Here is a 22,767-nt window from a genome sequence, read left to right as displayed (position 1 = left end):
ACTATATAATGCCAGAGTCACAACTAGAACCCCACATTTTCACGGTTTTCATAAGCTCTTTTCTTGACACTGTCCCTAAAACACATTACTCAAGAACGACTCCTATGTAATTCCTGTTGAGGAAAAGGTTGTGTTCAAAGGTTTAGGTGCTTGGCACCTGTGGCAAGTGTGTTGCACATGTACCACTACACACAGTTCTCATGCCCATGGCATTATTAATCAGTCATAGAACTTTATCCCTATGGTGCCGTCAGTTGTCAAAAGCAGACCACACCAATTTGTATGCAAGTCTAAATCTATTTGTTATTCTTCATACTAACCCTTTAGAGTATTACTGCTGCCAAGTTAAACTTTGAATGTCAAAAGTAATCCTTCTTTCTTTGTGTCCCCTGCCAGCCACAACTAGTGGTTTGACACCCAACAGTGTAATCCCTGAGAAGGAGCGGCAGAACATTGCAGAACGGCTACTGCGGGTCATGTGTGCTGACCTGGGTGCGCTGAGTGTGGTCAGTGGGAAGGAGTTCCTCAAGTTGGCCCAAACCCTGGTAGACAGTGGCGCCCGCTATGGGGCCTTCTCCGTCACTGAGATTCTGGGCAACTTTAACAGTCTAGCACTGAAGCACCTGCCACGCATGTACAACCAGGTGAAAGTGAAGGTGACATGCGCCCTGGGCAGCAATGCCTGCCTGGGCATTGGTGTCACGTGCCACTCCCAGAGTGTAGGCCCTGACTCCTGCTACATCCTTACGGCCTACCAGGCTGAGGGCAACCACATCAAGAGTTATGTGCTAGGCGTGAAGGGTGCAGACATTCGTGACAGCGGTGACTTGGTGCATCACTGGGTGCAGAACGTGCTGTCAGAGTTTGTGATGTCAGAGATCCGGACTGTGTATGTAACGGACTGCCGGGTGAGCACATCTGCCTTCTCCAAGGCTGGCATGTGCCTTCGCTGCTCAGCCTGTGCCTTGAACTCAGTGGTGCAGAGTGTGCTGAGCAAGCGGACACTGCAGGCCCGCAGCATGCATGAGGTCATCGAGCTGCTCAATGTGTGTGAGGACTTAGCAGGCTCCACGGGCCTGGCCAAGGAGACCTTTGGCTCTCTGGAGGAGACATCACCCCCACCCTGCTGGAACTCAGTAACAGACTCGCTGCTTCTGGTCCACGAGCGCTATGAGCAGATCTGCGAGTTCTATAGCCGTGCCAAGAAAATGAACCTCATCCAGAGCCTCAACAAGCACTTGTTGAGCAACCTGGCCGCCATCCTGACACCTGTGAAGCAGGCAGTCATTGAGCTCAGCAACGAGAGCCAGCCCACCCTGCAGCTGGTGCTGCCCACCTATGTCCGGCTGGAGAAGCTCTTCACAGCCAAAGCCAATGACGCAGGCACCGTCAGCAAGCTCTGCCATCTCTTCCTAGAAGCTCTCAAGGAGAACTTCAAGGTGCACCCAGCCCACAAGGTGGCCATGATCCTGGATCCCCAGCAGAAACTGCGGCCAGTGCCACCCTACCAGCACGAGGAGATCATCAGCAAGGTGTGTGAGCTCATCAGTGAGGTGAAGGAGTCCTGGGCCGAGGAGGCAGACTTTGAGCCTGCCACCAAGAAGGCACGCTCAGCTGCGGGCGAACACCCCACAACTCAGGAGGATGACCGGCTGGGCAAGAACGAAGTGTATGACTACCTTCAGGAACCTCTCTTCCAGGCCACTCCCGATCTCTTCCAGTACTGGTCATGTGTGACCCAAAAGCACACGAAACTCGCCAAGCTCGCGTTCTGGCTCCTGGCTGTTCCTGCTGTGGGGGCTCGAAGCGGGTGTGTAAATATGTGTGAGCAAGCACTTCTGATTAAAAGGAGGCGGCTGCTTAGTCCAGAAGACATGAACAAGCTCATGTTTTTGAAATCTAACATGCTTTAAGACTCGACTTTGGGAAAAACAAACAAAAGACAAAAGATGAAAAAGAAAAACATTAGGAAAACACACACACAATACTGTCACAAAGAAATTTAAGTTCTAAACACTGTGGAACCTCATTGTAAATGCCCCTGGAAACTTAAGTGCTTTTTTTTTAAGTGTATGTGTGTGTACGTGTGTGTGTGTGTGTGTGCGCGCACATGTGTCCACACCCACACATGTGACATTGCATGGGTAAAGGGTGTGGGGAGCTCATGCTTCAGTGCACAGCCAGAGCACGCACACACACTCACACACACACACAAACCTGGTGTGTGTACACATGCCTCTTCTTGGGCGTGTGTACATTGAGCTGGGTGTGTCAGGAAAGCCGAGAGACTGGGAAAGTGGGATGGTTTCACTTTCCTCGGGCAGGGGCTCAAAGGACTCCATTTTCAGGTGTGCAGAGTGGGGGGAGCTGAGATTGTGAAATATTCAGGCAGCCGAGTGGCTTGAAGTCCCCTCCCCATCTGCAGCCCTTCCTTTGCGTTCCTCCGACCCCGCAACCCGTGGCCCCCTCCTCTGCCGCAGCTGCTCATCAGATGGACAGTTTCTGCACTGGACTTCATTTCTTGTTTCACCTTCAGGGCATTAAGCTGCTGTACCTGTGACCTCCCCCTGGGATGTCTGGGGCAGCTGCCTTAGATACACACTATCTATCTCCCCAAGTCAGGAAAGGAGACTTGAAAAATAGAAAACTGATGTTTTACTTTTTAATATAAGAGAAAGGGAAAAAAATACATTTTTTTTTCCAGAGATGTATAGCTGACTCTACATACAAGGTTTTTTGGGTTTTTTTTTGTTTTTGTTTGTTTATTTGTTTGTTTCTTCCAATGCTAAAGCAATTTTTTATCTCTCTGGGGATTCACTTTCTTTTCACCTTATTAGACTGCTGGGAGGCACTGAATGTTGTAGCTTATGTTCTGCGGTTTTGTTTTGTTTGGTTTACTTGCCCCTTTTTCGATGACAAGTCACACTGTAAACTAAGCTCATCTCAGTGGTGGTGTTCAGGACTCACATGGCAGCAGTCAAGCATATGGCTGCACATCTGGGGTAGGGAGTTGAGAGGAGTCGTGGTTCCTTGGCTGTGATTTTGGTGGAAGCCATAGTGGGCAGCATGTGGCTTTAGGGGCCCTGAATGTCAGCAGGAGGCCACTGCCTGGTTTCTGCCTGTGGTAGTGTGCGTGTCCACCTCTTGAATGTTCACCTCCGTACGACTCACCACATCCTGACCTCCAGCTCTTCAGGGACTGTGATATACTCCATGTCTGTGTCTGCCAGACCCACAGTCTCTCTTCCTCTCTCCCCTGAGAGTCTGTATCCCTCAGAGGTCTCCACAGGCACCACAGATCTGCAGTCAGGGCATTGGTGGGGCACAGTACATTGCTGGTTGAACACTTGGCATCCTGTGGGCATGAGCTTGACTGAACGCTGTGAAAGGGGTCGTTAGCCCTTGCTGCTGATTCCCCCTGGCTGGGAACTCGTGCTTCTACACAGTCCAGATGCCAAGAGGGGACACCATTCTCTCCACGGGATGATGAGCACAACCTCCCCATAAATAAAGAACTTGGTGTCCCTGGTCCTCCGGCGACCACAGCTGTGGGATGGGCTGGCATGCACATCAGGCTAAGAACAGCCACCCCTGTTGGTTATTTGCAAAAGCACCTCTACCACTTGGGGCTTGGACTGGCCCCCTCTTCTCAGTCCTAAAGCATTACTCAACTGAAAGATACCTCGACTTCAAAAGCACTGTACCCAGAGCCCTGTCTCCAGATCCCCAACAGGAGGAGTGAAGATGGTTTAAAAACAGTTCCAAAACACTGTCCTTGAGGAGTAAGCCTGCACTCTTTGCCTCAGCAGACTGCCCGAGCTCTCCTGCCGACTCTCAGACACACAGTAGATCAGAGAAGACTGTGTCCAGTTCACTCCAGCTTTGTTCTCAGGAACCTCCACACAGTCTCTACTCCAGGGCAAGTTCTGGGCGATTCCATCACAATGTCTTCAATTTGGGTCTTAGCATCAGAGGAACCTCTGTTCACAGTGGAGAAATCCAGACAGGAACTGAATGTCACTCCCTGAAGAATGTAGGAATGTCTTCAGACTTGGGGCATTCCAGAAGGTGGGCTCTGGTTGGCTAATGGTGGACGCCTCCAATCTCCCTCAGCTGTTGGGAAAGGGGCCGCAACCTGACACTTGTAGGCACACTGGAAGCTGGGTGCTCGTTGCAGTCAGTGAGAGCCGAAGCTGGGCTGAGCTGCTGTTACTGGCTTACATCAGCCAAGCCCACATGTGCATTTCAAGCATTCTTTTTGAAGCATGGAACATTTGCCCTCCAGAAAGAAAATTGGTGTTAAACTCTAGGCATCTGGTCATAGGCCGTCACTTCCTGTCCAGTTCGTTCACACCTAGACTCTATCCCTGGGCTTAGATCACCTCCGTAGGTCCAATGCGAGCCCCAGTTAATCCTCAGAAACCTGTCTCCCAAGCCGCCTTGTCCTCACAGATTATAAAGTGGCAAGCTGTCAATCATTTGTCTCTAGTGTCAACCGGAAAGACTGTGCCTATCACACGGTGCACAACCTGCAACCAACAGCTCATAAATCCCAAAGATCTCTCGGGTTCATCCACAGGCCCCTGCAACAGCAATAGCCACCTTACCAAATTCTAGTTCAGCCAAAGCACTAAGATAGGCTCTTCCAGTTCATCTCCAATTGCCTGGGCTGGCCCTGACCTTCAGAAAGATCTTTGTCATCTGCCTCTTCGTTCTGTGACCACTAAAGTTCTACACCATAGGCTTTGGGGGACTGGGAGGCCAGGAAGCTTGGCCATTTCTATCTCTAATCTCATAGCTTACCTTGAGCTGTGTGATTCCCTGGCCAAAAATTGTCTTTGCTTTGACATCTGTGAACCCAAACATGGAAGTAGAGAAGATGAACGTCCATTAGCAATGTTCTCCGCAAAGTTGAGGTCACTCATGAAGCCCAAGCCAGGGACTGTGACTTGTTTGCCTGGTGGTTCACCGCTCAAGAGGTCTCAGGTCTGTGAGGGGCGATTGTACATGGAAGCCCTTGTTCTTAGCGTGGCTGTGTTCCCAGGACTCAAGTCTACCTGCCAGGCCTCCCTTGCATGGCATATTCGGCAACCAGAAACAAGACGGGTGCTTCCCGAGCACAGCTGTCTGCATTTCATCCCTAGGGGTTGCCTGCACAGAAGCCTTGTGCTACAGCACCAATGATGTCACCATCCCACTGGAGGACTTCGCGTTTGGCACGGTGGGGCAGGCTTGCTCTTGGCCGGGGAAGGTGCCTGTTTCCTGGTGGGAAGGGCAACCGGTGAGAGCGATGAGAGTCCAGCTGGAGGTTCTGGGACGGTCCTGACCCTGCTGTGCAGGCTGGCCAAGAGTCTTCATTTCACCTTGACAGATATCTCCTGCACTTTGAAGAAATGGAAGAATTCTACACGGCATGTTTTCCACTGTGAAGCTGACGCTCGCCATTGGAGCCCACTTTTGAGCAAGGTCCCCTATTTTCCTGGCCCCAGGCCAGACTGCCCAAGAAGGGGACACCTGAGGAGAGTCTGGGCACTGTCTGTACTCACTCTGAGGACACAGGGTCACCAGGAAGGATCAAAGCTGGTGTGTAGGTGAAAAGAGACCCTGTGGGATGCCACCCCAGACCTTATGCCATGCTTCACGAGAAGCGCACAGGGCACTCCTTACTGCATAAGCTGTGACAAGCCCCCAGCTTCCTGGCCTTGGCAGTGGCGTGACACTATTGTGTCTGGAATATATCTAGAGGAAGGCTTCTGGGGGCAGAACCAAGAGACTGAGGCTCAGGCTATAACCTGGAGACAGTGCACAGAGGCTCCTGTCCCCAGGGCAGTGGGAGAGCTGGCAAGGAGGTTGGCCTTCCCCTTCACTGTGGCTAACGTTTGCTAGGCCAGTTATGGTGAACCAATGATGCAGTGTTTCCTCGTACGTTTCCCTCCTGTCTCCCCTTTACAGGGTCTCCGGGGGGATTTATGGCTGTGGTTGTTTTTCTTCCTATCTCATTTGGGTCTGAAGATGGCAGTCTAGAGAGCCCAGGCTTTGACCAAGGGAACCTGCGGTCTCTGAGGTTTTACATGGAAGAGGGTGGTACCTTCAGGGTTCTATTTCCATATGGGAAATTGACTGGGCTTGGAGTTGGCATTAGCATCATGGCCCACCAAGGTCCTACACACCCAAGCTTCCCATTGGGAAACCTTGACTCTTTGAACCAAAGTTCCTTAAAGGGGCACAGCCCAGCCTTGTCCTTCGGAGCCTGAATTTGCATACCAGCTGGAAGGAAGAATCCTCCCAAAGGCTCTCCCAGGACCCTTCTTCCACCCAGTCAGGGTGGGTGGTTTCCCCAACAAGGCTCAAGCTTGTGGCCAGATGTAGGCTGGGTCTGGCCACCAGGAAAGAGCAAGAGCCATGTGGCAGGGCCTTCTGGGCCTCCAGCATCAGGAAACCATTTTGTACAACAACCCGGAGCAGAGATATTTTTAAGAGGCATGAGTTATTTTCAGTTGTCTCCTGATCCTGTCTTTTTCCTTTCCCCCACAACTTCACGTGGGTGATCCGTTCACATCAGGTAAATCTTGAGAACGCCTTGGTGCCCCCATCCCTCCTGCCCCCCAACTCAGTGACCACGTGTGTGCGTCCCCATCCTGTCTCAGTAGTAATGACGTTCTAGGCAATACCATAGACACATCTGTGTCTCGCTTTGAGTGCAAGAAACTCAAGTCATCTTTAAAAAAATTAAAAACACAAAAAAATTACAAAAAAAGCAAACACACACACAAAAAAAGTATCTTTTTTAGGCCAGAGTTTTCTACAGGTATTAATGAATATTTTTCTTAATCCTTATAAGTTTTATGTGTTTAATATTTCTTAATACCAGTAGCATTAATTTATACTTTTGTAGCAACATAATATTTTTATAAACAGCCAGTGCTTGGCTCAAGTCTTCACGGGGGTTTGTGCAGGGCTATCTTAGGGACCCTGTGTACCATGTACTGTATTTAAAAGTTACCTAGTGTCGCACTTGCTGTGTTAACTAACAAAGATGTCGTTGATGGTCTCCTGTCCCATGGCGTGGGTCCCGCAGTCCTTCAAGGAGCCACATTGCATGGGGTTGAGTTGCCAGTTCCGGTGATACATAAACTCCCAAGTCAAACTTGTGGGTTTATTTAGGGTTTTTTGTGCGTCCTTTGGGGTGTTTTGCTTTTGGTTTGGATACTGTTTCTCCATTTTACAGCCAAATAGATTTCATGCTGTTTAAAAATTTTACTGATGTTAAATGGAGGAAAGGAACAGAAAAATTTTAAAAAGAGAGATTTTTACAAAGTAATAAAATTTAAAACTGAGCTGTTTCAATGTTGCTGTTTTTACCTGTCTGTTCTCATTCAAAATGGAGTGTTCCCATGGAGAAGTGGAAGGTTCCACTGGGTTCCTTAAGTCACCAAAAGCCCCAGCCCAAGATTCAGTTTCTCCCCCTACCCCCAAACCATTTCCCAGTTGGTTGATGCCAAGGCAGAAAGACATCCTTTCGGTGACTGGAGGACCAGTCGCCGGGCACGTTCACAGTTCATGTCATCAGTGTTGTATTTATGGTTTTACAATAAAACTGCCTCTAGGAACTCTGGTGTGTGGTGTTTTTCTTAGGGTTGGAGTTGGGCTGTGCTATCACAGATCACAAGGCTGGGTGAGAAGGACAGAGGTCAGGCACCCAGAGGGCTTGAGCCTGTCATACTCTGAGGTCATATTTGTCCACGCCTTATCTAAGGGTCATTGGTTGTCACAGCGTAGACCTGGCTCAGCCAGTGTTTGATGGATTTGGAGAAGGTATCAAAGGAGACCAGGACCTGCTGTGAGAGGTTTGTTTCAGAATAAGGGATGGATTTAATTAGTCCTGCTGGTTTAGGACATAAGGCACACATCAAAGTAGGCCTGGCCCCAGAGCTGTCCGCGAGGTACCTTCAATACAGTGCCCGGAGTCTCCCATGCAATGTGTGTGTGTAAAGAGCTCTCATGTGTACCATGAGAGTCTTCCCTGGGGAAGACTAGCCCAGTCTTGATAGCATTGGGACTGTGAACAGAGTTGGCTCCCACAACTGATTCTGATATCACAGACAAGAGGACATTCATGCTTTTCTTCTGTAGATTCAAAGTTGAGGGAGAGAAGATCCCTCCAGAAAACGAACTGAGGCCTGTCTAGAGGGGAGGGTAGAACACCCCAAGGGAGCCCAGCGTGGAAAGGCTGACTTCTTGGTTTCCGGGTGAGTAGAGCACAGACCCCTCCCACCTCAGGTCCCACCCATGTCCCTGACTAGTGGTGGGTCATCCCACTCTAAGAAGCTGAGCCACTTGGGTCTTCTGGCAAAAAATCCTATCAAATTCTGTGCAGGTATTATCTCTATTCTTGGCTCCTTCCTAGAGGGCAACAGCCCAGCCCTGCAGGCATGCCCCCATGGAAGCTTCTACAAGGGAACCATGAGGGAACCATGGCATCTGTGTGCCAGCAGTTGGTGCAGAAGTTTCTCTACAGCCGAAATTATCAGGAAGATGGCAGCATCCACAGAGTTTTCTGAGTTCCTTTGACCTTGAGGCCTGTGGACCTCACCACTGAAGGGCCAGCCTCTGGGCTGTATGATCATTTAAGAAAGTGTTTATTAAGCGACTGTGTCTATACTGTTGCAAGTAAATCTGTCTAGTAGCCACTAAAAAGCCTGTGGCAGGACCGAATGTGCTGTGTTCCTTTTCAGGGTAGGAGTGGTGTGGATTCCTGGGACTGGGTTACAGGCAGGCCTCACCCCATTGCACTAGAAGGATAACTGTGTTGTTGGGGCACACTGTCGTTTAAAGCTGTGGCAAGCCCTGAGCCTCTGGTGTGTCTTCCCATAAGCACTGAGCAGCCCATCCAGCACAGGGTAGTCCATACCTCTGATCCCAGCTGGATAGGTAGAGGCAGGACAATCATGGGTGTGAGTCCAGCCTGGGCTACACAGAAGGATCTTGTCTCAAAGCCTCCAAGATCTGAGCAGATTTTCATGAGAGCACTTTTCAATAGGGAATTCAGAATTATGCAAAATTCTACCCCATGAACCTGACCTTCCATCACTGGTGGGAGCCAGCCAGCATATGGAACCTGTACTTTCTGTCACAGATGTGTCCCCCAGACAGCCCAAAATGCCCCAATTAGAGTGGTACCTCCAACTCCCATTGGCAGCTGTCTCTGGCATATGAGGATGAATTATATGGTGATGGTGTTTGTTAGCCCCATGGGGAACCTTACTGAAAAATTCTTTCTGCACAGTTGCCTGTCTCCCCTGAGACTTCTAACTTCAAACCAGAGTCGTGAGCATAAGCACTGTTCCTTCAGAAAAATCTCTTCTCTTGGAAACTAGGAACTCCAAGTTCCAGACCTTGAAGGACAAGGTAGTGTCTATGTGTGTCTTGAGACTATAGAGTATTCTAGACTGTCATCCTCCTTGCCTGACAGAACATGTCAGGCCAGCAGAGGGCTGGGTGAGGACCCCGGGAGAAGGTGGAGAGACATCAGGTGCTGCAGCTCCAGGAGATTGGGGATGTGTATGGAACAAGCTGACAGCTGGAGGGAACCACTACAAAGGATTTGGGTGTGACAAGGATGAGGACACCTCAGGCACCTGAACATTCCAGGATGCCACTGTTTCTCTGTCCTTGGGGCTTAGTGAGCCCCATCCAACCTCTTCTAGAAACACGTGCCAGAGTTCCTGGGCTTTCTTCTTCTTTTTTCTGTTTGTTGAGATGAAACAAAATAACCCCACTCTGCCCTACTGCAGAATTAGGGACTGTTGTGTTTGAAGTGGTACACAGCCAGGATCTTGTACTACAGGAAGTTGTCACATTGCAAGACATACAGCTTCCTCTCCTGGAAAGGCTGGGCTACTCCTTCCCGTGCAGTCCCCTTATTCCAACCACAATGACAGTGAGATGTCAACACATAGAGTACCAGGAGGTGGCGGCTTGTTTTATTTGGGTCCAGATCTCCTGGGCTAGCCCACACTGGGACAGACGGTGGCTCTCCTCTCTGGTTGGCAGACGGCACCTTCAACTGCGCATTAGTTCCTCGTACCCTGCAGATACAGAGAAACTCAGGCTGGGTCCTTGGGTTGGGATAAAACCTTACTTGCCAGACGACTTCTCTCCTGTGGCTGTTGCCTGGAACAGCCTGACTTTCTGATTTGCTGTAGGTACTGTTCCAGGGGAACATGCAAGGTCCGAGGGTTCTAAGTGGCCACCATGCCCTGGTCGTCCTTGTAAGAGCAGCCCCTGATAGCTGAGCCCTAACTCTCCAGTGGGTGCTGTGACGTTGGGGAGGTGGGCGCTTTTTTTTTTTTCGAGAGTGTAAGGCTGGCTTCTAATTTCCCTGTGGCCAGGCCTGGTGGCACAGGTTTATAATCCCAGTGACAGGAAGATGGGGCAATAAGATGATAAATCGAGGCCTTCCTGCGCTACAGGGAAATTTTAAGGCAAACAGAGCAACTGGCTGAGACTCTTCCTCAAAACAAAAGCATAAGAATAAAAACCTCAGCACTTAGCATGTGACAGGGCTTAGGCTCAACACTACGCAAGGAAGGGTGTGCCCTTCGGTTCTGGTGGTTAGCCCGAAGGATCTGAAGGTCAGCACCATCAAGCTCCTCAGCTGCCCTGCACACCTCCTGCTGATGCCTAGCTGTCATCTTCTCTGGTCCAGCTAGGACCATCTAGGTCATGTTTCTGGCTGTGGCCCATTTCCCACGGGAGGAGCTGAGGCCCTAAGTGTGGACCAGGCTGCTGTAGTTGAACTCTCCAGCGCCCACCTCAACAGGACTGCCCTGCCTGCCCCTCCCAGGGCCTCACCGTCACCGGGAACGCCGCAGTACTCCTTGCACTCCTTCTCGGAGTAGAACTTGTTGCCGTTGCCTTTGCAGCCCCCGTAGGTGAACTGGACACACTTCCCTTGTGCTGCATCGAATGCCCAGAGCTCTGTATTGGCTCGGCAGGGGCCTTGGACTATGGGGAGATTGCAGGCCGCTGTGGAGAAGAAAGGGACAGGGAGTGTCAGTCACTCTTGCCGCTGCTGATGGGACATGCACAGGACTACTAAGACAGGGATAGAGAAGCCTGAACCTTTAGAGCGCATGGTCCTTTTACAGACAGGAAGCTGGATGTGTCTCTGGGAGAGGGGTCATGTCTGACCTAGGCCACCTGTGTCTAGATGTGGAATGATGAGAATTGGGGGCACAGAGGGTGCTCACCTATGGTCCGGCATGTCTGCAGACACTCCTTCTCAGAGATGAAGTTGTTGCCGTTGCCCAGGCAGCCCCCATATTGGAAGGTCTCGCAGGCCATGGAAGCGCCATTGTAGTAATACCTCTCTATCATCCCTAGGCAGGGACCTTCTGAGTAGCTGAGCTGACAGGAATCTGGGGAGGAGCAGAGAACAGCACTTGCTGAGCACTAGCTGTGTATGCATGTATGACTTATGGATCGCCCATGCTGACAGCACTTGTGTGTACCCATGTATGTCTTGACATGCATCACCCGTGATAACAGCACTTGTGTGTACCCATGTATGTCTTGACATGCATCACCCGTGCTAACAGCACTTGTGTGTACCCATGTGTCAGTTGACATGCATCACCCGTGATAACAGCACTTGTGTGTTACCCATGTATATCTTGACATGCATCACCCATGCTAACAGCACTTGTGTGTACCTATGTATGATTTGATATGCATCACCCATGCTAACAGCACTTGTGTGTACCTATGTATGATTTGATATGCATCACCCGTACTAACAGCACTTGTGTGTACCTATGTATGATTTGATATGCATCACCCGTGCTAACAGCACTTGTGTGTACCTATGTATGATTTGATATGCATCACCCGTACTAACAGCACTTGTGTATACCTATGTATGATTTGATATGCATCATCCGTGCTAACAGCATTTGGGTGTACCCATGTATGTCTTGACATGCATCACCCGTGCTAACAGCACTTGTGTGTACCTATGTATGATTTGATATGCATCACCGGTGCTAACAGCACTTGTGTGTACCTATGTATGATTTGATATGCATCACCGGTGCTAACAGCACTTGTGTGTACCTATGTATGATTTGATATGCATCACCGGTGCTAACAGCACTTGTGTGTACCTATGTATGATTTGATATGCATCACCGGTGCTAACAGCACTTGTGTGTACCTATGTATGATTTGATATGCATCACCCGTGCTAACAGCACTTGCTTTGTGTCTGTGTATGGCCTGATGTACACCATCCATGCTGAAAGAACTATCACCTCATCCATTGGATGAGAAGCAGGTCTTCACTTCTAATGGGTGAAACCCAGAATGAATACCCAAACCCAAACCAAAAGACTCATAACCCAGAATGTGAGGTTTACCAGTGACCCAAAGACCTATCTGCCCAGAGAATCTAGCTGGTTTCCCCTCTCCCCAACATCCACCTTGACCACTTCACTAAGGTGCCACCCATGCCGTTGCTCTCCTGTGATCCATAAAACCCTTCTTGGTGCCTGGACACAGCCTGAATTTCCTTGGCCCTGGGAGGTGTCTTTCCACACCTCACCTGTCTTCTTAGGATCACCGGCCCTTTGATGATGCTCTCCATTGGACCTATCTTTTGCTCCCTTGGAAGTCTCCCCACTAAAGCACAAAGAGCCAAGAAGACCCCAAGTCTGTCTGCCCACCACAAGACCTAGGATGGGGCAGACTTGGCATCTGCTGAGCAAGTTAAATGAACTGTCATCCACACACACAAAGCATCCTCATGTCCTTCTGCATTACTTATTCAAGAGCCCTAACTCAAGAGCCCTAACAGTCAGCTCAGGAGAGCAGGAACACCAAGGCTTGGTGAGCATACAGACAGACAGAAATCCACTCCTCCTGGCAGAGCTGAGCTCCCCTGTACCTGGGACCATATCTACTGCTCCTCTCTAACCTACAGGGTACAGAACTTCATCTGCCTTATCTGGGCCAGCTGTCAACTCTAGCACAGAGATGGGCCTCATAGTCCTGAGGCAGCCAGGGTGAGGCAGCCACTGGCTCTCTCTTTTACATCATGGGTGAAGCAGGTGAACAGATGGGAGTCCTTACCTTCTTTCTTGAGGACCTCAGTTACCAGTGGCCCAGCTCCTGATCCCTCATTTTCTTGGGGCAACACTGCCCTCCGGGCTCTCTAGAGAGAGGAGAAAATAGCTTTATAGAGATCTCAGTGCGTTGCCCCTGAACCAGTGGAGTTGTGTAGACAGACTAGAGCGCCTAATGAAATGTTAGCCCCAGTATCAATCTAAATTCCAGAAGGGGCTTCACAGGGTGTCATGCTCAAGAGGGTGTCTGCTGTGCAGGCTCCTGAGGCAGAGTCCAAGGCCAATCTAAAAAGGGGTGGGTAGGGAGACTGCTGGTCACTAGGCAGCCGTTCTGCTCACATGAGTGGTCTAAGACTTGAACAGACAGAGCTATGGTGGTCTTAGATTGTTTCTTCTTTTGAAAGGCAACTGAGAACTTGGGGGCCCTGTTCTCTTCCTGATCCACTTTAAGCTGGTGGCATACAGGCCTTCCATAGTGGTAAAAGACGAACAGAAAAGAGACAAGCTAGATAATAGCTGCTCAGAGGGACTGGATTAAATTGAAAGACGATTTTCACTTAACAAGGATGAGAGCAAGAAACATGAAAAAAAAAAAGATTAGGTCACCAGTAAAATTCACAGTGATCTCCACTAATGTAACAGCAGCCATCAGTGATGGAAAGTAAAATTCACAGTGATCTCCACTAATGTAAGAGCTGCTATCGATGATGGAAACCTTCAGACTCAGAAAAGATGTCGGGTTTAACCTCATAGTTGAGCTAATAAAGTGCTATTTCGAATTGCAGGAAATAAATCCACATCCTAGGTGTTATGGAAGGAAGACAAATAGGGTAGAAATTATAGAAAAAAACTTTTCTGAGTTGAAGGGAGATTTGGGTTGCCCAGTCATGAGGGGAAAGGAAATCATCAAAATTTAAAACAAACAATAACAACAAAAGACCCCAAAACTAAAAAGACTTATAGACATTTCAGAAAAAAGGACAAGGAGGCTGGTGGCCCTTGAGGTAAATGACAGGATTTAAACAGAGAAGCTCAAGACAAAACATGAAGGCCATGGAGAAGATTGCAATGCAGCAGTTCTCCCTCACCCAAGCTGTTGACCATGGCGGATTCACAGAAGCGCAGTCTCAGCTGGGCAGGTGTGCTGACTAGTTTTTATGTCAACTTGGCACAAGCTAGAGTAATCTCAGAGGAAAGAACCGCGGCTGAGAAAATGCTTTATAAAATCGGGTTGTAGGTAAGCCGGTGGAGCATTTTCATAACTAGAAGTTGATACGGGAAGGCCCACCCCATTGTGGCTGGCACTCCCGGGCTTCTGTAAGAAGCAGGCTGAGCTAGCTATTAAGAGCAAGCCAGCCGGGCGGTGGTGGCGCACGCCTTTAATCCCAGCACTTGGGAGGCAGAGGCAGGTGAATCTCTGTGAGTTCGAGACCAGCCTGGTCTACAAGAGCTAGTTCCAGGACAGGCTCCAAAACCACAGAGAAACCCTGTCTCGAAAAACCAAAAAAAAAAAAAAAAAAAAAAAAGAGCAAGCCAGTAAGCAACACCCTCCATGGCCTCTGCATCATGTCTTGCCTCTAGGTTCCTGCCCTGTTTAGTTCCTTCTTGACTTCCATCAGTGACGAACAGTGCTGTGGAAGAGAAAGCAAAATAAACCCCTCCCCGAGTTGCTTTTGGTCGTGGTGCTTCATCATAGCAATAGAAACCCTAAGACATCAAGGAGCCAGAAATATGGCTCAGGTGGTTTGCTGGGTGTGGGGAGGATATATGTTTGTTATAGAAACATTTCCACCAAAGAAAAGGAAATTTAAATGCCAGGAGTAACATGTAATTGTAAGGAGGCTGTGGTATCTTCTGTGGAGGATTCAGCATGGTTGTGGCTGATGGCCGGGGGATGGGACAAGACAGTGCAGAAGTTCCTCCATCTTGTATTCTTGTTGAGATCGCTTCAGGTTTAACTAGAATCTGGCCTTCTTGATGGAGAATCCTATAAAAATTACCCAACTCTTGTAGAAACCAAAAGCTGTGATGTTCTAGCTAACTTAGTGTTGGTCAGAACTGCTTGCTTCGAACAACTGATTTCTGAGAAGTCATCCCCTGCAGCTGCAGAATGAGATGCGAGGACATTGTTTTTGCCTTTTAAAAACCTGTGCTCTGGGCACTTGAGGCCACACCCAGGTCCTTATGGATGTGGTCCCATCTGGCTGGAATAAAGAGTTTCAATTGTCTATGCACTGTGTGTAGGTGGTCCTTTCTGGTGAGATTTCTGTAACACGTGGAGGATCTTTGTCACCAAGCTGGGTCACCTGGGCAAGGACATGAAGGTCAAATCCCTGGAGGCAATCTCCCTGTTCTTTCTGCCCTTACTGGAGATAGATTATTTAATTTTTCCTGGGGACATCCCTTGAGGATGAAGTTTTAAAGATCATAGCAGTGCAGAAGCAGACTTGGGCTGGCCGTTGGACCAGGTTCAGTGTTTCTGTCACCACAGGGGACACATTGCCATGTTGGTCTAGATGTTTAGTGCTCCGCAGAGGCAGCCACTATCATCCAAGAAACCAAGATCTTGTTCAAGCCTTCTACTGTCCCAGGGTGAGGGGCTACTGGGAAAAAATACTGCCCCGTACAAGGCAACAGGCTGCTGGGGCTCTGTTCTTACGTGCCTCAGCCCTGCTCTGCTCCCCACTCCCAAAGACACTGGCATTGTCTCTGCTCCTGTGTCCAAGAAACTGGTGTTGCTGGCTAGTTCTTCAACCCCAGCTGGCTGATGGTCTTGACAGTGTAGAGGGCCTAGGGCATGGCTGTTGAGGAAGGGTGGAAGAAATACTTACCAGAGGTGATGTGGTCACCTGCTCCAGATCCCCAGGGACACATTCCCCTAGGCAAGGACACAAAAGAAGAGTGCACAAGAGGCCCAGGTTAGGAGGGCAGACCCAGGAGATCCTAGACCCAGATTTCTGTTTGGTAGAGGTGAGCATTGTGTCCTGTGCTTTAGAGCACTGAGCAGAGGGCCCTGCTCGCATCACTCAAAGCCACTGAGGGGACAGTCTACAGCCTGGGTCATATGAGCTTCATTCCGTCAGTATCCTCAGGAGGTCAGCAACAGTGGCATCTACAGAGCACTTCCAAGGTACCATGTCGCTAACGGCTCACTGACCCCCACAGCACTGTGCCCCTTTGACAGAGGAGGAGAGTAACACTCTAGGAAGGCTAGCCAGAAGCCACACCTCTGTGCTTGTACTGTTAAACTCGAATGTGGGTATCTGACTGTGGAGTCTGCCCTCAGCACCAAGGCTCTGCCGCTTCCTCAGCCATGTCTGTGGACACCCTCAAGGAGACTTGTGCCCCTGAGACAGGAATGGACTTGGTCAAATGCTGCCTCTGCTAGTGCACACTCTGAGGCTTGGAGCAAACCCAGGAATCTCTGTGTCCTTGTTTGCCTCTGGGTGCTACAGGAAAGATGCAGGGACAAAGGATGTCCTCTAGGGGCAGGACAGATGAGAGGCCCAAAATTCAGAGTGGGGCAAGATACCACTTACCTCTGTCAGCCATGAAAACGATGGAGTTCTCAGGGATGCCCACGCTCAGGGCCACCTCCCTGAACTCCTGCAGAAGGCTGTCCCTCAGCTGTGGCTCCCGGCCTGCGAGTGGAAAGCAGGGGAGATACCAAGAGCCCAAGGCACCTGGGCTGGCCAGGTGGGGTGACTGTGTCCAGTGAAAGGTGTGGAAAGGAGTAAGGCCTTAGTTCTCCTTGATACACTGTTGAAAGATGGCCCCCGAGAGAGAAACTGGCCATCATTGGCCCTGCGTCCTTGTTCAGGGCTCTTCCTATTGGCTCTGTCTGGGCCTTGGCGGCTTTGGAGTCACTTTCTTCCTGCTCCTTTGCATTTCACAAGAGCACCCGTGTTTGCCTATGTGGGCAGCTGTGCAGGCAGAGCTAGGGGTTGAAGAAGGAAACCCACTCCATTGCTTTCCCACTTGCTCATTGGGTCAGGGTCTCTCCGTTAAACTCAGAACTCACAGACGCTGTTGGTCTCACTTTCCAGTTTGTGGGGGAGTCCCCTGTTGACTGGAATTACAGGCAGCTGACCATGCCCACCTGGTATTTATGTTGGTTCTATGAATGCCAATTTGACCTCATGGGATTTAGCCACTGAACTGTCCCCCCGACCCCAGGAGTCCCTTCTAGAGATGAAATGAGAAATCTACCTCACCAGGGAGGCTGAGCTTTTCTTCCTCAAGGCCAGGACCCCTTGTGTCTCCCTAACCAGAGTTCTCTCACCAAGAAAAAGCAAACTTCCCACCCCAGCTCCAACAGGTTCCTTGTTAAGGCCTTTACCATAGAGTTTGGCAGTGATGGTGGGTCCATGGTGGCGGCTGAACTTTTTGGTTAGGAAAATGGCATACTCATCATAGTTGGTGTGTACCACATAGGATTCCATCGTTATGTTCCATTCTGTGTGGGAGATGCAGGCAGACCAAAGGAAGTCAGTGGTCAGGTTCTTCACCCTGGAGGCTCATCACCTGTCCTCCACTCAGGATGGCCGCATCCACCCCACAGCCACGTGGCCCTCCAGGGACATCCACCCCACAGCCATGTGGCCTTCCGGGAACATCCACTCCACAGCCATCGCCCTCTAGGGACATCCACCCCACAGCCATGGCCCTCCAGGGACATCCACCCCACAGCCATGGCCTTCCAGGGACATCCACCCCACAGCCATGGCCCTCCAGGGACATCCACCCCACAGCCATGGCCCTCCAGGGACATCCACCCCACAGCCATGGCCCTCCAGGGACATCCACCCCACAGCCATGGCCCTCCAGGGACATCCACCCCACAGTCATGGCCCTCCAGGGACATCCACCCCACAGTCATGGCCCTCCAGGGACATCCACCCCACAGCCATGGCCCTCCAGGGACATCCACCCCACAGCCATGGCCCTCCAGGGACATCCACCCCACAGCCATGGCCCTCCAGGGACATCCACCCCACAGCCATGGCCCTCCAGGGACATCCACCCCACAGCCATGGCCCTCCAGGGACATCCACCCCACAGCCATGGCCTTCCAGGGACATCCACCCCACAGCCATAGCCTTCCAGGGACATCCACCCCACAGCCACGTGGACAGGGTCTCACCATCTGTTCATCCAGCATCAGCCTCTCTCCACCCGCCCAACAGCATGGCCTCGCCCACCTCCACTCATCCATGCGCTCTGTCCTTTCCTCCTTTCCTGCCTCCCGCCCTTGCTCCTTCCCTCTCTTTCCCAAGTCCTCTTTTCATCCCTCTTCCTTCTTTCTCCCTCCCTGTTCCCCATTACCTCTCCTTCCATTCTTGTTTTTTTATTTTTTAATAAATAATTTTATTTTTTAATAAATAATTTATTTATCTCCTTCCTCTGTTTCTTATTTTTTTTTTAAATCAAAGTCTTATTGAGCCCAGGCTGGCCTTTTTAGCTTGTTATGTAGCCAAGGATGCCCTTGAACTTCTGGTCCTTCTTCCCCCACCTCATTGCTGGGAATATAAGCACAAAGCACCATGCTCCCCTGTCCTTTCTTCCTTCCCACCCGTGCCCTCTCCTTCTCTCCTGTCTGCCTATCCTTCCTTCTTTTCTCCCTCCATCTCTTCATCCACCTGTCTCTCAGGTGAGTCAGCTCACCTGTCACTCCTTTACTTATTGTTGCCCATCCACTCAGTGTCCCTGCCCTTCTGTCAGACACTCAGTGCTCATCTCGAGCACCCTGACTTGGCACACAGTTGCTAACTCCGAGTAAATTCGCATTCTTCTGTCAGTTAGCTCCAAGCATGAGGCCTGCGGGTGAGAGCCGCCGATGTCATCCTTGGCATTATTCTGGGCATGCTAAACGGGAGGGCTGTGGAGTGCCAACGATTTGAGGGAAGGCTGCGATGGCAGAGAGGGGCGAGAAGGGGAGGGAGGGCTGTGGTGTGTCCCCACACTCACTGGGTTTGCGGTGGAGGAACTTTCCCTTGATGTCTGTCTTCTCGTATGTTCCAGAGACCTCCTCGCAGACACCTCTCCTGGTAATGACCAACCCAAAATGTCCTCTTTACGTTCACCTTATTTCATGGTCACCTAGCCCTTGGAAACCCCCCTTTGTACATTCGTACTTCCTGGCGGGGCGAGCAGTAAAGGCACTGCTGTCGTTGCTGCACATTACCCTGGTGGCGGTGACAAACCAGCGCTCAGCATCCGTTCATTGCCTATGTCCCAAATGGGATGAGACACAGCCCCTTATGGCCACCACGGGGATCGCTCAGCACTCCTCATGGAACATGTAGAAGTCTAGTTATTGCTGATTCATAATCACCCCGGTCCTGTGAACAGCTCTGCGCCTCATTCTGGGGACACAGAGGAATGCCAGACCGCCCTGTCCTTCAATGGGGCTTGCAGTAATGGGAGCCATGAAGTCCAGCCAGGGACAGATGCAACCAGTGTATTCATAGCAGTATGTAGAAACACGGTACTCAAGAGGCCATGTGATGTGGCCTAAACCTGGGAGTCCAGGGGACTTCCTGGAAGAATCAACATGGAACCAGCATCCTAAGGACTCACAGAATTAGGCCAGGGAGGCAGGGAATTGTGCAAAGGCTGCCCCAAGCTTTCGCTCTCAATACTGAGGACAGTAGGGAGCCATGGAAGGTTCTCTTCAGCAGGGATGGCTTTTTGGAAAGGCCTTTCTGGTTGTTGGGTGAAAACTGGATCAGAGGGAAAGATTGAAGTTGAAGGTGGAAAGGAAAGTAGATGGGTTGCAGGACACTGGAAAGAAGGGAGGAAGGAGAGAGGGAGAGAGGGAGGGGGAGGGAGGGGAGGAAGGGAGGGCGAATTGAGGGAGGGAGGGAGGGAGGGAGGGAGGGAGGGAGGGAGGGGGAGGGAGGGGAGGAAGGGAGGGAGAATTGAGGGAGGGAGGGAGGGAGGGAGGAAGGGACGAGGGAGGAGGCTTGAGCTGCAGTGGCAGCACGCAGAAAAGACAGGCCAGAGAGGCCTGGAGAAGGGGCAGATCATGATGGTTCTGTGGTAGCAGCAAGTGAATAGTTTAGGGACTCCACCCTAGGCCTGCTAGGCTCTTCAGCTAGGTCCTTGGGATAGCTGTTCCCTTCTCTAGCTGCAGAATCCCCAAGGAGAGGCAGATGGCACAGCAGAGCCTAGTGCTGGGACATGATCCTTGAGAGGCACAGAAGAGGCTTGGGAGGGAGGACGGCAATGACACCTGAGGCTCAGAAGCAAGGTCCTAACTGTGGTTTCCAGGACAAGGTGGGGGTACTGGAGAGCCTGGTCACTCCTGTGGTCCCACTTACCGCCATCGGGTGCTGGTCATGCTGATCTCTGCTTCTGTGGCCCCTCCTTGCAGCACCAGTGTGCTTATGCTCATCTTGTCCTTGATCCTCCTCAGCCACGGGCAGGTGGAGCCCACCGCCAGGTTGAACCATTTCCCATAGATCTAGGAGGAACCACAAGCTAGGATGTGGATTTACCCAGGGCCTTTGAGAAGACATGTCCACGTTCCCCTTCTCTCCTCCAAGGGCCAGCCCTTTAAGGGACAGTGTATCCGGTCGATGGTGGAGTCCCAGGTACAGCAGTTAGGGCAGAGGTGGGCAATGTCCCCTGCCTTACGCAAGCACTACTCGACAGATCTAAAGTGCCTACGATATCCCTGTAGGCAGGTGGGGTCCAGACTCATGCTCTGAGGTCACCGGCTGCCACTGCTCAGGAGTGTGAGGCTTGGGTTTTATACTGTCCATAGCAGAGTGTCTGCCACTTAGTGAGGCAGCCTGGGGAAGTGTCGTGGAGACACTACAAACATGACAGGGCCTCTTGACCCTGTTCAGATGGTGCTGACTTTCCAGCACACCTGGTCCTTGTCCTGAGGTATGGAAAATCACCTGGAGAGTTCTGAGAGCCCCTCGGATAGACCATGGAGACAGGGTCCCCCGCTCCTATCACTTTAGGATTCAGGACAAAGCTGGGTCTGCTGTCTCTACAACACACACACACCACATATACAAATATTGGCACATACATACAGACGCACAGTGCCCAGCCTGCCACAGGCCAGGGTGCCCTTAGTCTCATACTTCCCAATTCCCCCAACCCCATCAACCTATGTCCTGCTTTTTTTCCTTCTTCCATGATTTCACAGGCCTGTCCCTAAAGCTCACAAGCCCATGCCCATCCTATGCCGCCTTCCCCATGTGGATTCTGCCCTCTGGGAACCCAAGGGACAGGGCAGAGTGGAAAGACATTAGGCTCAGAGGGGGCCCGACAGAATGGCACTGAGGGAGCTGTAGTTTCAAAGAATCCCAGAATAACCTACCTGATAATCAGACCAGGAGGCCCCCCAAGGGATTGAGATATTGTGTACAGGATAGGAAGACGGCCACCCCAAGACAGACAGGTCTTGGCCATCAAGGCCCAGTGGCATGGATATGCCACCACTGTGGCTATCTCAGCCAGAGAAGCCAACCTTACCCGGGACTCGCTGAAATTCTCCTGAACCTGGATGTCTGACACAGGGTCAGCCCTTGAAGCCACGCAGGCGGTTAACAGCAGGAACAGGGTCCCGAGACCCTGCATGGCTCTGGGGTCTTTAGCTTTTGATGTCTCACAGCTTGGTGTGGAAGCAAAGGACAACTTCCCCGCCAGGAGTAGCTGCAGACTGAAGCTGGGGAAGGGGTCAGAGGCAGGTGGTGACCTTGGTGTTTGCTCTGCTTAGCCAAGGCCAATCAGGGTCCTGGGCCAGTTCTAATCGATCCCTGCAGCCCGGCCCAGGTCTAACTCTGTGGACAGGAATCCATGGCTCCTGACTCAGAAGGGACATTGACCACAATAAAGTTCAGACCCTAGAAAGGCTTCCTTGTAGGTCTAACTAACTCTCCCCAGGGAGCAGAGGGGCTGGGGGAGCCAGGCAATGGCTGTTTCCTCTAGTCTCTTCCCCTGGACCTCATGCCAGTCAGCTACTAGGTACAGGTGGCCTGGTCTGGCCAGTTTGTCACATGACAAAACGGAGGCCTGGGGAAGGGGGCTGCAGTGCAAGACCAGGTCCTGGCATCCTTCTCCATAAGGTTTTTTTGTTTTTGTTTTTGTCTCCAGCTTTTCATATCTTTTAAGATAAATTTAACAAGGAGGGATGTGGTCCCTTTCGGAAGCCACACTGGTTTCTCACAGTGAGAGTATCAGGATCTAGTTGAACCCCACCTCCACCTCACAAGCCTACAACCACCTTGCACAGACATGTGTCGTCACAGACATGTGTCACGAGTATCCCAGGGGTGACAGGAATGACTCAGGATCGCACCGTGAGGAAGGGAGCGCCTGGAGGAGATCAAGGGCAGAGATTCTGAAGCCAGGCAACTTCCTGTGATCTTCCAGCTCTGTGAGCTTGGAAAAGTTGCCGAGCCTCCCGGGGCTCATTTCCTCACCCATAAGCAGGGCGAGCATCAGTACTGGATTGGAGTGAGGGTTGAGGGGTTAAAGCCAGTGGGCAAGAGACGTTACCCCTGAAATGTCTGTGTAGGGTAACTCACAACCTCTGCAAAATGTATGCCCGTCTGGAACCACAGAACAGGATCCCACTTTTAGGTGAGATTGGCTAAGGCAAGTTTGAACAGGAGAACACATTTCT

At 50.9% G+C, this 22,767-nt stretch overlaps 2 protein-coding genes across 3 annotated transcripts in view; one reads left to right on the top strand and one right to left on the bottom strand.

The window, feature by feature from the left end:
- Znf618 (zinc finger protein 618) overlaps positions 1–7,480 on the top strand; it is a 167,285-nt gene extending 159,805 nt beyond the window's left edge. For both annotated transcript variants that reach the window (XM_057785118.1, XM_057785119.1), the window contains one exon: positions 397–7,480. In XM_057785118.1, coding sequence (XP_057641101.1) covers positions 397–1,913 — 1,517 coding nt within the window. In that variant the 3' untranslated portion in view covers positions 1,914–7,480. The remainder of the gene's footprint in view (positions 1–396) is intronic.
- Positions 7,481–9,973: 2,493 nt separating this feature from the next.
- On the bottom strand, positions 9,974–21,747 carry Ambp (alpha-1-microglobulin/bikunin precursor). Its single transcript, XM_057785033.1, has 10 exons — positions 21,615–21,747; positions 20,444–20,586; positions 19,089–19,165; positions 17,461–17,577; positions 16,661–16,762; positions 15,953–15,999; positions 13,129–13,210; positions 11,253–11,420; positions 10,855–11,028; positions 9,974–10,088 (listed from the first exon to the last, which is right to left on the bottom strand). Exons 1-10 carry the CDS (start codon positions 21,717–21,719, stop codon positions 10,063–10,065), a joined length of 1,041 nt encoding a protein of 346 aa, XP_057641016.1. The 5' UTR covers positions 21,720–21,747; the 3' UTR covers positions 9,974–10,062.
- Positions 21,748–22,767: the final 1,020 nt, after the last annotated feature.

The sequence above is a fragment of the Chionomys nivalis genome, chromosome 11, assembly GCF_950005125.1.
Source record: "Chionomys nivalis chromosome 11, mChiNiv1.1, whole genome shotgun sequence".
Lineage (NCBI taxonomy): Eukaryota > Metazoa > Chordata > Mammalia > Rodentia > Cricetidae > Chionomys > Chionomys nivalis.
The sequence above is the reverse complement of the archived record's forward strand: the minus strand, read 5'-3'. Positions and strand labels throughout refer to the sequence as shown.

What these genes read in the sequence shown, in the direction of transcription:
- Ambp (XM_057785033.1), bottom strand. Translation starts at nt 21,719, where the DNA reads ATGCAGGGTCTCGGGACCCTGTTCCTGCTGTTAACCGCCTGCGTGGCT. An exon ending in AGAATTTCAGCGAGTCCCGG is followed by an intron (nt 20,587 to 21,614) that starts GTAAGGTTGGCT and finishes GGTTCCTCCTAG; the next exon opens with ATCTATGGGAAATGGTTCAA. An exon ending in TGAGGTCCTCAAGAAAGAAG is followed by an intron (nt 11,421 to 13,128) that starts GTAAGGACTCCC and finishes GCTCCTCCCCAG; the next exon opens with ATTCCTGTCAGCTCAGCTAC.